This window comes from Columba livia, chromosome Z (genome assembly GCF_036013475.1).
Source record: "Columba livia isolate bColLiv1 breed racing homer chromosome Z, bColLiv1.pat.W.v2, whole genome shotgun sequence".
Taxonomy (NCBI): domain Eukaryota; kingdom Metazoa; phylum Chordata; class Aves; order Columbiformes; family Columbidae; genus Columba; species Columba livia.
In genome coordinates, this window is record NC_088642.1 from 65,610,576 (window position 1) to 65,627,749 (window position 17,174).

General features: G+C 38.1%; 1 protein-coding gene across 5 annotated transcripts in view; it reads left to right on the forward strand.

Annotated features, from left to right (window-relative positions):
* Positions 1–17,174, forward strand: part of ADAMTSL1 (ADAMTS like 1) — a 438,476-nt gene that overhangs the window by 265,895 nt on the left and 155,407 nt on the right. For all 5 annotated transcript variants that reach the window (XM_065046188.1, XM_065046189.1, XM_065046190.1 and 2 more), the window contains one exon: positions 9,181–9,226. In XM_065046188.1, coding sequence (XP_064902260.1) covers positions 9,181–9,226 — 46 coding nt within the window. The remainder of the gene's footprint in view (positions 1–9,180; positions 9,227–17,174) is intronic.

The window sequence follows — 17,174 nt, forward strand, 5'->3', positions numbered from 1 at the left end:
AATTATTTGTTGTGGTCCATCTATTGCACAGCACAACTGGAGTTTGTCATCCAGCAAAGAGATTGATAGCACTCATCAGACCTTCATTCAAGGTATTTTAAAAGTGTGTAAGTAAACTCAAAGAGATTAATAAATAGCTGAATGTTCTTTAGATACCTGAAATTCATGTGCATTTATTTAATTTCCTTATATAGGAATATATTTTCAAATTGTGAAAGAAATTATGAATTCTTTTATGCTAAGTTCACCCATCCTGGTCCTGAAAATATTCTGTGCATTCTGAAATTGTACGTTACATATTGACGAGTACTGCAGTAACGTCAAAAGTGTTTTCCTGTTTCTGGGCCTGGCAGGAATATAACTGTGATATTTTTCCTATCATCTTCGGAATATGTTGTCACTTCTGAGCAAAATAAGACTGTAGGTAGCAGAAAAGCAGCATGTCCTAGAGTTTTGAGAATTATTTTAGCAGATAATAGGTTTTTTGGGTTTTTTTTCAGTCTGCTTAGAAACTCTAACTGTCTCATTTGCTGCTCTTTCCCACTAAAGCATGAAGCTGGGAACGTTCTGTGTGAGTGCATCGTAGAGTGCTAAACTGTATGAGGAGTCCCATAGATACTGAGTCAGGGTTTAATGTGCATACTGCTGAACAGAGTGGAGGTTTTCCACCATTAGATGAGCAATATAAATTTAGTAGCAGAAGAAGGTCAACAGTAACATCTTCCTGACAAGTTTCCCTCAGTTGTAAAAATGACAGAGATTTAAAAAGAGAGAAAAAAAAAAAAGGAAGAGGGAACACACATCAGAACACATCACATTTAGATGCTTTGTACTGGCTAAGTTATGTGGTGGTAGATACTATTTTGCCTTTTTTCGACACCTCCCTTCCTTCCTTCAGCTGATGGCTGCCTTTTGGTAATGCAAACAAACCACCAGTATGAATTAGCCTTTCCACCAACTCTGCTTGCTAAATTAGCTGAAGTGATTTACTAGCTTGGCTGTTCAGCCCAGTGCCATTGCATACTGCAGGATGAAAATAGTAGATCTGCATAAATGACTTTCACTTTTATTGCAGTTTGGCTTGGTTGATCAGTAAAATAGGCACTGAGACATACCTTTGGAGGTTAGGTTTAATGAACTAGCTAAATTAGCTAAGATTGGGTCAATTTTAGGCTGTGTGACATTTTTCATAAGACAAAAGAAGTCCAAAATAAATTTATTTTATTAAGGAGTATTTTTTCTGATTTTCATCACAGAGATTACAGTTCACAAATCAAACATCAAATGGTTTGGTGCCTGTCAGATGATGATGGAATAGATGCATGTTATTCAAGTTAGTTTAAAGTTAAAAAATAGAAAAATAAGCCATTACAACACTGACTAGCACTGAAAATGGGACACATCAAATATAATATATTTTAAAAATACTGTTTAGAGATTCAGCTGTATATGCCTTTGATACCAAAAGATTATCTACTGTAGTGTTGCTGCTTCACAACTGAATTTAGAATTTAGTCCAAGCGTGTGGCTGTGGCCCCTCGTTTCAGGCTACAATCATAGACTCATCTTTTTCTGGGGCTTAAACTGCAAGAGAATCACAAGTATTTCCGTTCTAACATTGATAAAAGGTTCTTTAAACTTTGAGTGAAAATTACAATAGAACAGGTATTCTAGTTTTTTGGTTACTTCTTGGTCAGATAGAAGCTAACATTAAATTACTGTGACTGTTGTGCAATGATCTAAACTCAGTCTGCTCTAATCCTGGCAATATTAAGTAAGGCAAATTATGCCACTTTGTGAAATGTTCTTATGCTGATCAGAATTATCATTTTAAGTACTCTGGGTTTTCATGACTTCTAGAGTAAGCCTTTTGCTATCTTAAGGCCTGTAGCGTAAAGAGCAAAACATTTTTACACAAATGCTGTCATAATTGCTGATACATCCTCAAAAGTAAATAGCGTTCTGATGAAGAATACTATGTCACTCAATGGGAATACAGTCAATGTCATGAAATTTTTAGGTCATCAGTGCTACCAAATGATTTTACAGGATGGTTCTCATTACCATGATCAAAACTACGTCTATATGCTAGTTTAGTGTATTACTTCCTGCAAATGACCTTCAGGGTACCTCAGTAGCTGACTTCTTTTCTGCTTCAGTTGACAACTGTAGTTGATTCGCCCTGTAAAGGACATTCCCCATGCTATATTGGGTGACTTTAAATATTTGGAAGAAATTTTGTGTATATTTAGTTTGTAGATGCTTCTGGTTAAAGCTGTGTCATCTAGCAGCATTTGAAAAGAAAATTTTTATTCTATGTACTCTAAGATTACTCAAATCTGTAATTATGATAGCATTTCCTGCTTTCATTTGATATAGAAGCTTTTCCAATTTTTGCGAGACATTACAGTTCTAACTCTTCCTAGTGACAGAAGCAGTAAACTACAATCTTAGTTTGAGTCAATAACGTAAAAAGCTTCACATTTCATGCAATCTAGATCAGTGGTGTAATTGCTGGAGTGATTGCTACTGGTCTTTGGAGAATGAGTTAATCACATTGTACTGGCTGTCCTAATTTCCGGCTTCTGCACCTCAGTGAGGTAACTAAAAATATATAAAATGCTTTCCTAGTATTGTGTTCCCATGTAACCCATTGCTATAGTTGCCACAGAAATGTTATATGTCAGTGTTTTGGGTGAGAAACTGGTCTTACTAGAATGAATGGTGGTCAGCATTGTACCTACAGGTGAGTGATGGAAGTGGTCTCCATAAATCTGTATCTCTGTTGAGAAGTAGCCTACCTAACAAAAATGTTTGTGAACCTTCACTTGGATGATACAGAATCACAGAACGACTGGGGTTGGAAGGCACCTCTGGACATCACCTAGTCCAACCCACCTGCTAAAGCAGTTACACCTGTTGATAAGTCCAGGTTCACTGGAAGAACTCTTGTGTATTCATAGTTCTTTTAATAATCTGTTCTGGGATTTCAATGAAAAATAATTAAATCAGCCAGGCCTTTGCACTTTACTAAGAACCAAGAACTCCACATTTACTGACTTCTCTTGATCAACTAGATGTGTGACCTTGTCATAAAAGGAAATTATTAGGTTGGTGCAAAAGTAATTTGGGTTTTTGCATTGTTGAAATTTGCCATTTGATATTGGAATACATTCTTAAATAAATGTGGTTGTGTTATACATAGTTTTAATGCATTTTTCTCGCTTTATGGTTTTTGCTACCTACTTGTTACTTGCTGTTTAGTTTATATTTATTTTAGACTATGGAAATTGTGCTGGACAAAAAACAAATTCAAGTGATTTTCTTATTTGAGTTCAAAGGGGTTGTAAAGCAGTGGGGGGACAACTTGCAACATCAACAACACATTTGGCCCAGGAACTGCTAATGAATGTACAGTGCCATGGTGGGTCAAGAAGTTTCGCAAAGGAGACAAGAGCTTGAAGATGAGGAGCATAGTGGCTGGCCATTGGAAGCTGACAGACACCGATGGAAAGCATCAAAGTTGATCCTGTTACAACTACATGAGAAGTTCCCAGAGAACACAACGTCAACCATTCTGTGGTGATTCAGGATTCGAAGCAAATTGGAAAGGTGAAAAAGCTCAGTAAGTGGGTGCCTCAGCAACTGACCAAAAATTTAAAAAAAAAAATTGTCATTTTGAAGTGTCGTCTTCTCTTATTCTCCATAACAACAATGAACCATTTCTCAATCAAATTGTGATGTGCGATAAAAGGCGGATTTTATATGACAACCAACAACGACCAGCTCAGTGGTTGGACTGAACCCCCAAAACATTTCCCAAAGCCAAACTTGCATCAAAAAAACACCGTGGTTACTGGTGGTCTGCTGCTGGTCTGATCCACTAGAGCTTTCTGAATCCTGGCAAAACCATTACATCTGAGAAGTCTGCCTAGCAAATTGATGAGATGCACTGAAAATTACGATACCTGCAGCTGGCATTGGCCAACAGAAAAGACTCAATTCTTCTCAACAACCTCAGATTACACAACCAGTGCTTCAAAAGTGGAATGAATTGGGCTACAAAGTTTTGCCTCATCCACCATATTCATCTGACCTATTGCCAACCAACTATCACTTCTTCAAGTATCTCAACAACTTTGTGCAAGGAAAACACTTCCACAACCAGCAGGATGCAGAAAGTTCTTTTCAAGAGTTTGTCAAATCCAGAAGCATGGATTTTTATGCTACAGGAATAAACAAATTTACTTGTTGTCATCCCTTCTGGTCCCACTTCAACATGCCGATGTCTGTCTTATACCAAAGAGTCTCAGATCTGGACACAGTACTCCAGGTGAGGTCTCACCAGAGTGGAGTAGAGGGGAGAGAATTACCTCCCTCACCCTGCTATCATGCTTCTTTTTATGCAAACAGGATAAAATTGGCTTTCTGGACTGCATCGCTGGCACATTGCTGGCTCATATCTGATTTTTCATCCACCAGTATCCCCAAGTCTTTCTCTGCAGGCCTGCTTTCAGTCAATTCATCACTTAGTCTGTACTGATGTTGGAGATTACCTTGATCCAGGTGCACTTGGCCTTGTTGAACTAAATTAGGTTTATACAAGCCCTATCATGCTAACTAGAATAGATTATTTACATCAGAATATTTGATTCCCTAATAACAAGACTGTAGAAAACATTATCTGTGCAAAAAGTGGGCCTTTCGTGGCCACAGATCAGTACCCATGTTTTTATTTGCCCAGCCAGCTTCCTACCTGTAGTGGCTCAAGTTGACATTTTCCTTCACATTTGTGTATTTTTTTACTCCTTCAAAAAGGATATTCATAAGATCTCTAATTAAATTTGCCAGGGAAAGTTGGTTTGTCTATCCATGCCCACTTTTCTTGTCTCAATATTAACTGTTCCTCTAACATTTCTAGTATTTCACTATTTCAACAAAGTGCAGAAGTCTGTAGGAGACCACCTCCTAAACATAAAGAATAAAAGCTTTTTACCGTTGCAACACCAAGCTGCATGGTAAAACATACCAATGCATCTGCACAACCTATTGTGGAAGGCAAGGTGCTTATTAACAAAAAGATACAGAAAATTTTCACACATCTTCTGAATTTATTGTCAATATCAGAATTTGGACATGAAGTTGGGCAGACCTGACCAGACAGTTTTTTAAAAAGTGAACTCATAAAGCCAATGCAGCCCTGACGCATCTTCTTTCTTCATAACAATTTGACATTCATGGCCTTCCTTCAGATTTCCTTTATGAGAAAAGGGGTATGCTGAAAGAATAAAAGACGCTTGCTTTTACCCAGAGAAGGACAAAGATAGAATTTGTGTTGAGGGTGAGAGAGGGTCATAACTTTCTACAACATTTCAGAAAGATGTAAGAGCAACAGGGCAAGGACAGAGAGATGCAGGATGGTGTTTATCTGTGTGCAGTGCAGCCTCATGCCTGCTGGCACTGGGGGAGGGGAAGGGCTAATGCAGCCTGCCTGAGATCTCATGGGAGGAGGAAGACCCACAGCACACTTTTCTTACAGGTACGATGCAGACATCAGAATCTATCCCAGAAGAGTGGTTATCAAGGGGTGTGAAAATAAAGGAGAGTGAAGATTGTCCAACATTACATCAGCTTTCAAACCCCTGCTGTGAATAGTTGCATCATAATTCACATCCACAAAAATAATCCACCTCTGGCTCAAAGTTGCTTGCTGATGTGAAGACTTGTTTCTTAAGAAAAGCATCTCAAACTTCGATGACTGCTGAGAGTGGCAGGAGTTGATGAGGTCCACCTCTGCAAATCTTTTTCATCATCTTTGGTAATTACAGATGACGGCAACTTTGGCACGGAGCTGCTGTTCTTTCTGGCATGGATTATTGCAAGGCTTCTAGGTCTAGCTGAGCACAAGTACACATCTACTTTATACCTTTGTGTCGGAGGGGGAGGGACTTGGACTAAGTCCCACCACAAACTGGAGCCTGGAGAAATAAATACGAGGGTTTCGAGTTGTTTAAATCAGGAGAAGTGAATATTATAATATATTAAAAGTTGTTAACCTCTTTCACAAACTTTACTGGAAACGAGTGATTAGGCTTGAAGAATCAAACATGATTCCCAATAGCTTGCTTTTCTTGCATATTCACATGATAATATTTGCCTGTCAAACCAAACCCTCAGGTACCTTTTTCCTCTGCAAAATCCCCTGCAGTATGTGTGTGATAAAAGAGAAGATTGTAGAAATACTTCTTACTGCTCCCACCCTCTTTGTGTCCTCCAAGACGAACTTGGTGTTTTGGGTGACTTCTGACTTTTCCAAGTGGCTGTGTGTACTTGCTGTTGACGTGAGTTCTTATTTACACCCTGCAGAGATCAGAGGATACGTGATGGCTGGATCTCATAACATTGTCTCACTGTTCTGCTGTGGTCCTTCCTTACATGTTAAATGCTCTATACTGTGGCATTCTGCAAAGCACCCATGCTGGGATATTAATTCAAACCCTAACTAGGGGAGAAAACGTAGTCTGGTCTGGTGTTGTGCAAGATTCTGGGTATTTCACTCTAGCAGGGTTAGGTTCACTAGATGGCTTCAGCTTCCTTATTTTAAGAGTAGATAGGTTCAGAAACAGAATTTACCGTTAAATATCAAAATTGACACCTCTGAGAAGTGGCTATTTCTTTTTTCTTCCAGAGTCTTTTTAACCATGTAACTTTTTTCCACAAATCCTACGATTTTGAATCCAAAAGTAGATACTTGAGTTTAAGAGAATCTGGAATACTGTCCTGAAGCAGTGTAGATCTGAGACATAACTACTCTGCCAACCTGTTGTGAAAGTATATCAGGTCAGAGTGAAAGCAGTTTGCCTACTTTTGGTTGATGGATGATAACTGGGAAACTGATGAGCTTAAACAACAAAACCCCAAAGTTTGGTCTTGGAGAGGGGACAAGAGGAGTTTTGCAAGAGTGATTCCTAGTGTTTATGAATCATCACAGCACAGCACATCACATCCAGAAATGCACATTTGTTCTGAACAACCCTGGCCATTAGCCAATGGAGGGAAATTGGAAGAAAAATCTGAATATTTCTGTGGCATAGGTCTTATGAAAGTACCTATTCTTCTCCCTAATGTAAAGAATAGTGAAAAATGAGTGTTTTTTTCATTCCAAAACAGACAATATGAAGAAACTGTGAAAAGAAGAAGGAGAAGAAGAAACTGTGAGGCAGCTGATAGAAAGGAAGTTTAAATTTCCTTGGCAGTTCAATGGTTCTCAGGTTAATAAATTACAGTAACTGAAATTGTGGTGACAGCAGTGTGAAGCAAAGTGATGTCTGATGGGCTGTGTGACATTTCTGAGAGACAGATGGGGCATGTGTCAAGCTTGCTGAAGAAGCTATTCCATGTGGTGCACAAGGCCTGTGCTAGGATTGCCTGCATGCTGCAATAATGTACTTTTCCTTTGTTACCTATCAGTATAAATCAGAAGTAGCTCTGTTGAATGTAGTGGAGTGTAAACAGGTTTGTCCTTCACCGCAGTATCTCTGTCTATATTGCTTAGGAATGACTGGGATAGTGGGGAGTTGTTTGGGGGTTTTTATTTGTTTGTTTTTTAGTTCATAGCCTGTTGTGAATATAATTTTTATTATTATAGTGCTAAAAATGATTTTCCTAAGTGCTAGATACTCTGTGCACACTTCTCATTTCTGTACATGCTCACAATGTTCAAAATTTGGTTGAATTAATTATATAACATCACAAAGCATTGAATTAGTGGTTTTTCAGTTATACTTTTAGTAGCATTATTTGTATGAGAAATGCTACAGAACAGAGTACACTATCTTTCTGCATACATCTCTTCTGAAAAAGTGGTAGGTTTTATTTACTTGTCTATTTTTTATACCACTGTGAAACATTTGCAAAACTCTGTTTTGCTCTAATTTTGTACATACATAGGTGTAAATGACTACTAGAGGAATTTCAGAATTAAGTCTTGTCTGTTTTTCAGGTGTGTAAAGAAAAGTGGGTGGAAGGGTGACTTCAATAATTTAAAGGAAATCTGTTCAGTTTATTTTAGAGTTAACTAGTATGGAAAAATATTTTTCTGTTTAAAAAAAAAAAAAAGAAAAAGGAAAAAAGAACCACACAAATACATGCAGATGCTGTCTTTTCTCTTGGATAGTTCAGAATGGTTTGGATTTAAATGTTCAGTCTTGGCAGGCATTTAGTCCTCAAGGAATGCGTGCTTGTTAAATCCTGGGGGGAGAAAAAAAAACAACACAGTTGTGAAATTAAGAAATTAAAAAGAAATTCTATTATATTGAAGAACAATCTTTAAAAGCCAAACTTTACATTATAATCTGTATTAAGGACCTCCACAGAGTATGCTCTCTGAACTCACATGGAACTTCACCTAAGTTCAAATACACAGAATACATGATGATGAGTGCTAAAAAGATACCTGGGGGTTGGCCTTTCTTCTGGGAGCCCCGCCAGAACCAGGGCTGGTGTGGGTCTGCTGTGGGGGAAAAGGAGGAGAGCCATGGCAAGCACACGTCGGGGCATGTGCTCTCCTTGAGCTCCGCTGGGCTCAGCAGCTCTTTGAAGCTGTTCTGCAGCAGGAATCTGGGAGTAGTGAGGGGATAGTGAATCAGGGGGAAGTTTTATGCTCACCTTCTCCCCTTGTGTCAAATTGGGAAAAGCCCTGTTCTGCTAGCTTGTCATCTCACGCCACTGCAGGCAGGTTTTCTTCCTCTTGTGGTTGTTCCTCAGCAGAGAAAGCCTGACCGCTCAGGCTGTGTCAGTGCCAAGGTGTGTCCCTGGGTGGGTGCAGAGCTGCGCCCTTCCGAAATTGTTGTGGGTAGCTGGGAGACACAGGGCACTATTAATGGGATTCATATGTTGATTTTCATCTAAGTTCTGTACTCTAGCCTCCAACCTCCAACTGATGCCACCTTCTAGAAACTCATTTTTGAGGCAAAGGTAAGAAAACTGGAGAGTTGTAGAATTGACACCTCCATACCTGTACAGGGATGGAGAGTCTTTTACTTTGTGGAAGAGGGTTGGTAGCGAAATAGATGATTGAGAGATCTTTGTAGGAAAGTTGCTGATGCAGTAAACTTTATGCAAACTTTTTATATTCAGCTATTAATGGTTTTGGGTTTGTTTTTGATTTTTTGTATGCAGGACCTGTGAGGGGCGAAACATCCGGTACAGGACATGCAGCAACGTGGTAAGTATAGCTTTGATATTATACAAATCATCATATACGACAGTCATGTCCGTATTACATAAAATAAAATGTTAATGTCATAATGAGAACACTGTAGCTATCTAAACTGCTTTCATAACACAGGATCACAGGCAAATCTTCGCCAGTTTCTTGAAAAGCTGAGAGATTGTAACATAGCGTCATGCTAACACCGTTTGGAAGGGATTGCAATCACAGCCTTTCCAAAGTGTGTCAGTGAAACTTCAGAGTTGCTCTTTACAACACCCCTGGCAGAATCAAAGACCACTCATTTTCCCAGTATTACTTTGGTACCAGCTGGTTCATATTGGGCAGTCTGTCAGGCTGGAGGATTAAGCTGTTAAGGACTGAATGCAAGTTAGTAAGAGATATATGTTTCTGTTTACCTGTGCCCTCTCAGTATTGGAATTCTGTTGCATGTCTTAGAGAAGCAGGTTTATATAGCTCACACCAGTGTTTTGGCCTTTCCAAAGGCACTTGTTTTTTCTATGTATATAGTGAATATAGTTTTCAATACAATAAAATAAGAAACTTCAACTTCCGTGCTCACCAGAGTGAAAGTGTGTTTTCACTGGTGAAAACTGAAATAAAGGCTTTCATACGGAAAGTTTTATTGGGTGCCAAGAATAGTAAAAGCTCTCAAATTACATGGAGAAATGTCAGTTTTACCAGTAAAGATGGAAAATGAAATCAAACGTGCTCTGGGCCAAGCTTTCTCATGCCTGATAGGGACATATTCAGAAGCTTTTCAATAGGTGCTTTGTCTAAAAAAGTTTAAAAGTTTAAGTTAAAAGAAAGAATACATTCCCTCATATTTAGCTTATAGTTTCTTCAACAGACCACAGTTCACAATGAAAGAAACTGCTTCTGAGTTATAGTCTCTCATGCAGTAAGATTTCTCACACTTTCTCCTCTGAAATTTGTTGTGAATGTATCCTTTGCGTTCCTGAAATATCTCATCAGTCTAGACATCTGCTTCACTAACTGGCAACAACTAGAGCAGTCAATAAATAGGTCTGCTGCCTGATTAATGGTCCAATTTCCATCTCTGAGGCACTTGGGCTAAACCACAACCATGGAGGGAATGGGAAGGTTGATTTGTGTCAGTCAGGTTGCATGCTGTAGCTCTGTGGAATATGACACACACACACACAAATTGTATATATTATATATATATGATGTTAAAGTCTAATCAGATTACAACTAGACCCATCAGTTTTGTTTCGGTCTGTGAATGCATGTACATTGTGACAGTCTTCTTCTCCTCTGACCTGTCGTTTTGTATGGTAAGAGCAGTGAGACAAATTGTCATTCTGCTCTGCCGCCACTAGTTGTTCCTGGATCACCCTGATGAGAGCCTGGGGATTTTTGCCTGTGTCGTATTTCTTATTTTGGAATAGTTGAGCTTAACTTTCCAAGATAAGGAATCGTTTTCAAAATGTTTTTTTTAGCCTAGGTTCTGTTTTGGAAATGTGCACCTGAACAATTTTCCTTCAAAATAAAACTTTGCATAGTTTTGTCAGGCGATTCCTTTGCATACCTTGTATTTGGCTATACTGGCTCCAGACTTTCCAACATAGCAGTGAGACATGCAGCTGAAGAACTCTCTTAATTATTTCATACCAAATAATTCAAGCTGAAACTTTCAAGGTACTTTGCTATGCTGAAATCAGTGACAGTTTTGCCACTTAATTATGAAGACCCAGGACTGCATTTATCATTTTAACCCCCCCTTTTTTTTTTTTCAGAGAGGGTGAAGAACAGCTTGTGCTGCATTGGTCTATTGCTTAATAAAAGGATTAAATGAGTTTTCATTTGTTTATTTTTGTAAAACTTGCAAAACTAGCAACAAATCAAACTATTCTCAAGCTTCTGACTTCATCATACTCTGACCAGGACCTCCAAATACATCTTAAAGTACATTGAGTCTTTGATTCAGATGTTAAGCCCTTCCATTTATCTTTACTAATCTGAGATATTGTGCACCAGCATTCACAATACCAGTCATTGCAAGGGCATTGCCACCATGAGCAGTATCAGAACTTATAGGAATGTGCCACAGCTCTGCCACAGCCTCATGTTTGTGGGATGAGATACAAATTGAAATACCTTGTGCAGCACTGGGGAAATCTGAAGTGTTTTGGGAGCCCTGGACATGCATCTTTGCCTTGAAATCCATTTTGTTGCTCAATTGTGTAGCTGTACCACTGAGATACTGTTTGTTTCTTTCAGTGTAGAAAAAAAAAAAATAATCGTATACTTTGTCTTCAAAATCCAAGCACACATACACACATATTTTCTCTTGGAAACAATTCATTAATCCCATGGCTTGTTGTGGAATTCTGCACTGGAAGAGGCATACAATACTGTGTGTATTTTTCTTATCTCAGGGTTTGCCTTTTAAGATTTCATCCACAAAGACACTGAAAATCAGGAGAATGGAAATTCCAGGCTCAATGAGACCTAGATTTTCATCTGTTAGAAGACAGTCTGTTGCTTTAAAGGAAAATGAGAGCAAATTCCACCATTTCACCCTTCCAAATGGAGCTAGCTCTCATGCATTGTGCAACATTCCTTTTTGATTCTTGTGGAAATCAATGAGTACTGAAATATAAGTTTTCATTGCCATCAGCTAGTGCATAACATAGAGACCAATGTTGATAAAAACAAACACACAAACAACAAAACCAATCTTTCTATTTTCTGCAAACTATTATTTTGTGAACTGACCTGTTTGTTTATTTGACTATCCTCCTACAGGAGAGGATGGCTGGTCACATACACTAAAAGCAAACTCTTTATTTCAAAGGTGAAACTGGAGAACGGGAAGAATACTTAGAATCTGGCAATGAACACATTTTCGTAGGCACTATCATTTGCAAGCTTTTGCTACAGCTGGTTTTAATTCATCCTGAAATTAAATTACAAGGGGATATGGGGGAAGAATGAGATAGAGATAAAGAAAAAGAGAGGCAAGAGGGAGAGAGTGGCACGTCTGTTTCTTCAGTGGCCTGCATTATTCTAGGGATACTGAACCTTTTTGCATAGTATAGACTGTTATAAAGACTGATACCACTGTCTATAAAGCTTCTGAGCAGTCCTTAAAAGAGCAAATCCAGTCGAGTATGTTCAGCGCTTGCATCGCCTGGTGTTGATCAGTTTCTGTTGATCAGAAACTGGAAAGATTTTGGGTATGAGGCCGCATGTGTAAATAGTGAAAGAGGAATGGGGAAATCTGAAGATGATTTAGGGCTGAATTACATCTGGTTGGTTTTTTTTCTTCCGACTATTCATACTGACTCGAAGTATATTTCCAGTCATTTTAGAACATAATCGTGGCGGGAGAGAGGGCCTAAATTATTTTTCTTTAGGAAACTACTCTGAGTGCAATGAAAACATGTTTTTCTATCTATCTGGGTTGTTACACTAAACATGATGCAAAATAAACAAAAATACTTCCAAACTGCAAGTAGGATTTTTTTACTAGTTTTCTGTTTTTTCTGTCTTTTTTTTTTTCTTCAAGCTAGCTTACAATCTGTTCCTTCTTTGCGCACATTCTCATCAGTTGCCACATTCTCTCCAGCTTTTGTACAAGGATATCATTTTTCCTTTCTTTTTCAGTCCTTCTGCCACTATGCTCTTTTCTGTCATTCACATACAAATCTATCAGAAGGATGTTTGTTGGAATGTGTTCTGTATTCATGCCTTCTCTATTCATCCTCCTTAATTATCAAACTTCTTTTTGTGCTTAAAAACATTCTTTTTGCCATGATGTGTTTCCTTTTATTGCACTTGTTTGTGAATCAGACCAGAGAAATGAGATGCATCAGCCTGGCACTTCATTCCCAAATAAGCTTGCTTTTTTGTATTTGCTTGCTTATACTTACCAATATGATAATGAACACTACGTATAAAGCTGCTCTTGAGATTTTGCTGTTTGGCATGAAAATAGACAATACTGGAAACTGCACAGTGTTACTAAAACAAAGTTTAGAGCAGTTCCATTAAGCCTAAGTCAAAATTTGGAGATGGTAGATCCCATTAATCAGACCACCAAAACTCATAAACACCACCTGCAACTCTTTTTTACATATACCTCACTTTCTTTTCTTGGCTGAAATACCATCTGTAATGACATCCTCCATTTTTTGGCTTGCATTCAGACAAGCTACTTCCATCCCTGTTTCTTATCAGCTTATGCTGCATTTTGTATGCACCAGCACTGATATTGCCTGTCTTACTTCCGACAACATGACGCTATCTTCTGTCCATTCATGAAATTCCAGAAAATGTCAAACCTAAATTTCCATATAAGTGCGTAACTCTCAAAGGCATTGGCTTGTGTGTATAAGAATCATCATGACCAGGTAGAATTTTTTCAGAGCTACAAAAATGATTAACAAGATTTACTTTTTCTACTCTATGTGAAGCCTTTTGCAATCAAAAATTTGTACTTTGCAGGATTATTTTTTTTTAAAAAAAAGGATAGGTGCTACATATATCTCCTTACTAACACCAGATTTACTTAATGTCAGTTTGCTGTTTAAGTGGAAATTCCTTCAGAATCAGATAATTTATTGTAACTACAGACTCTTCTTCAAAATGCTGGATTTTAATAACTGCCATCTTATTTATGAATGGGTGCATTTTAAAACCTTTTTGTGTCATCTAGGAATTATTTCTTCATACTTGGAAACAAGTGCTTTTAGTAAATTGGTAGTGGCAGCAGCTTTGACTTCCAGATTTGCTATTTTCTCAGCAAGCAGACCTGTGAATCTTTGACCATTAATAATAATAACTAAATAAAAACCCCACAACATTGCTACCATTCTAGTAAATGCATCAAGAATCTTTGTAGACCAAACAACTTTAATCACTTCCATGACAGTAGCATTTCAGGACTCTGTTCAGGACCTTTTAGGAATCTGGATGATTCATTGATTTAAATTCACTAATTTGGTTAATAATTTCTTTTTTTTTTAATTTTAATATCTCTTTTTGATCACTAGTGGGGCATACATGGTGCTTTCAGGAAAGTGTACTCTAATACTGTGTACTTCTATTAGCTTTTGACTGAAATATTTGGATGTCTTTCAATCTGAAATAAAAGTTACTGTATCTAATTCAAACACTTTACTTTGAAATTTAAAAGGTATGAACAAACAAAATTTCTAAATGGCATGAAATACTGCATATGGAATTACTTGCCAAAAATATGACCATACTTTAAAAAAAATGTCTATTTTGTCAAAAATTGATTTTAAAAAATATTCCTAATTGAGGTTTTGATTTATTCTTCCCTGACTGTTTCAGCCCTTGTCTCCACTCCATGTTTATTTTACACTGAGTAGAAGCATCTGCTGATACTCCCCCGTTTACTTTGTTATTATTTCTCCCATGCATGTCAGATATTGGAGTGTCCTGGGGTTGTCAAAGAAAGCTAGAGTATGAAACCCTCTTGATCTAGGCAGCTAAGCATGATTCTGACCTATTTAGAAGTTTACATGACTAAAAATCTGCCTGCAAGAATCTCAATTCAAGCCTGGCACTCAACAAGGCTTCAAGGCTGAGTGGAGTTTCTCTTAAATCCCTAGCTCTCCAATCTCTTTAGTTCTATCTAAGGCTCTTATTTAGTCTTGGGCAAACTGCTGCTTGAGGACCTCAGGCTTTCTTTCTTTGCGGGTAAATCGGTGTGGCTGTGACATTCTGCGTACTACATGGAGCTGGTTCAATAAACTGTTCTGTCAGATGCTGCACAGAGTAGTCCAGTTGTTAGTCATTTTTTGCACAGAGGAAAAGCTCCAGGTATAGTAAATCATTCTTGGCCTCTGCAAATATACAAGCACATATATTGTAAACTGTTCTAAGGTTCCATGACTGTTTCCACCTATCGCAGCTTAGATATGATCTTCCACATTTCACCCACTAAGTAAACTTTAAAAAGCCTGACCCTCCTTTGTCCCATGAAATCTGATCTACCTATCACCATCAAGGGACATCTGGGATTCATCTTATCTTTTCCACTGGTTTGTTGATTAATAGAAATTGTTTTGAATGAGATTCAAACATGGCAAAACTCCATGGACCTTATGAATTGCAATAGGGTCGAATAGGAGGTCAAGTCAAAAAAAAAAAAAAAAAATTGGATGTGAGGAAGCACATGAAGCCATAATAATATGGCCAGGATTAGCTGCCTAAGAGGTAAAGATGAAACTCGTGTGTTTATTTTAAAGTAGGTTACATACATCAAAGGGGTTTCTGATCATCTTTAAAATGATATATATTTTCATTTCAGTGGAGGAAATCTTGACCTGATAGCATGAACAGAGATTATAGGTATCCAGCACAGGCTCAGTTTTTCAAGAATATCTCATGAACCTTCACAAGCTAAAGGTCATGAAGCAGCCATATAGGACTTACAGAGTTAGAAGAGGAACAGTTGTTTCCTATTCACTGGAAATTTTCTTCCCTAAGAAGTCTTGCTCTAGAGGAAGCTTCAAGATAAATGGACTTAGATGAAACTTTCAGGTTTATTAGTTCTTTCTGATTCTTCAAGAAGTGCCAAGGCAACAGTACCTCATGTCTGCAGGGGCCAAGAGATAATTTCCAAAAGAAAACAAAACTGTTAATATTTGAACATAGCACCAAAGCTGGAGTAGCCTGGAGCAGGACTGTAGTACTTTTGTGTCCAGATACCCATGCCACCACATGCTCCAAGCCAAAATAAAGGCCACGCAGATGTGGTTAGCAAAATACCTCACAGAACTACAAAACCCATGCATAGATATGCTAGCTTGGGCTCACTGCTACACTGACTTGCCTGTGACTTCTGGCTGGCTTGAACTGTGGGCACACCCCTGTCTGTCCATCTGTTGTGCGGGAAGGTAAAATACATACTGGTAGATAGCTTCCAGGATAAGACTCTTACATGGAGTAAAATATAATTTTACTCAGGCCAATGACGCAGTGCTAGCTGGCAGCTGTAGAGGATCCCCTACCACCAAGCCTCATGCCCATACCCAAAGCAGTCTGATTTTTTTAAAAGAGGAAAAGACTTTGTGGACTCAGTGTCTATAGTTTTTTATGTCCAAGAGCCAGCACTGTAGAAATGAGGCACACAAAGACTGCCTCAAAACAGCACTCTTATTTAAAGGTGTGCAAAGCGTTCAGAACAAAATAACAATTTGTTGCTTGAAAAAAATATGCAGCAAAACACTGGCTTTGCCTTATCTGTTATTTCAGCAACTCGAATTCTCATTTATAGGCTGTGAGCGTATATCTGTCTTTCATTATCTGATCGCACAAAACCCAGCACTAAGAGGCTCTGATCCCCACTGACATGTAATACAAACAATAAATAGTAAGTTTAAAAAGCCAAAAAAACACCACGGATGAGAGATTAATAAGTAGTGCCAAGTTCTATGCAGTTCCTGCTTTTTCAGTCTCAGTGACCTGTGCCTAATAATGGGTAACATTCAGACCACTACTTTTCTTAACATTGTCTGTTTTGGTATAAACAAATATTACACAGGTTATGCAGGTATTATGTGTGTAGGTGCAAGTACATGTGCTTTCCTAACTGGAAAGAAAGTTTGCTGTAAGCAAAAGGGATCTTCAAGGCCCTCAGGTAGATTTAGGATTCACGATTTCAGCAGTAGAAAAGTGGTGAGCCAGACTGTAACCCTTTTTCATATCCATATGCCAGGATAATTATGCATGTCTGCACTTCTGACTGCTTGAATATATTCTTTGAATGGCTTTAAGTTTCACATGAAAACTTTTAAACACAAGCTCCTCTACTATTTGAATCCATTGTTTTATTTTGATCGTGATATTAAAGACTGGAAGTATTTAACATTGGTCCTGGTCACCTGCCGTGTCCTGAAATCTTGTTATGTTGACTGTACATTTTTTCTGTCTTTGATTTAAA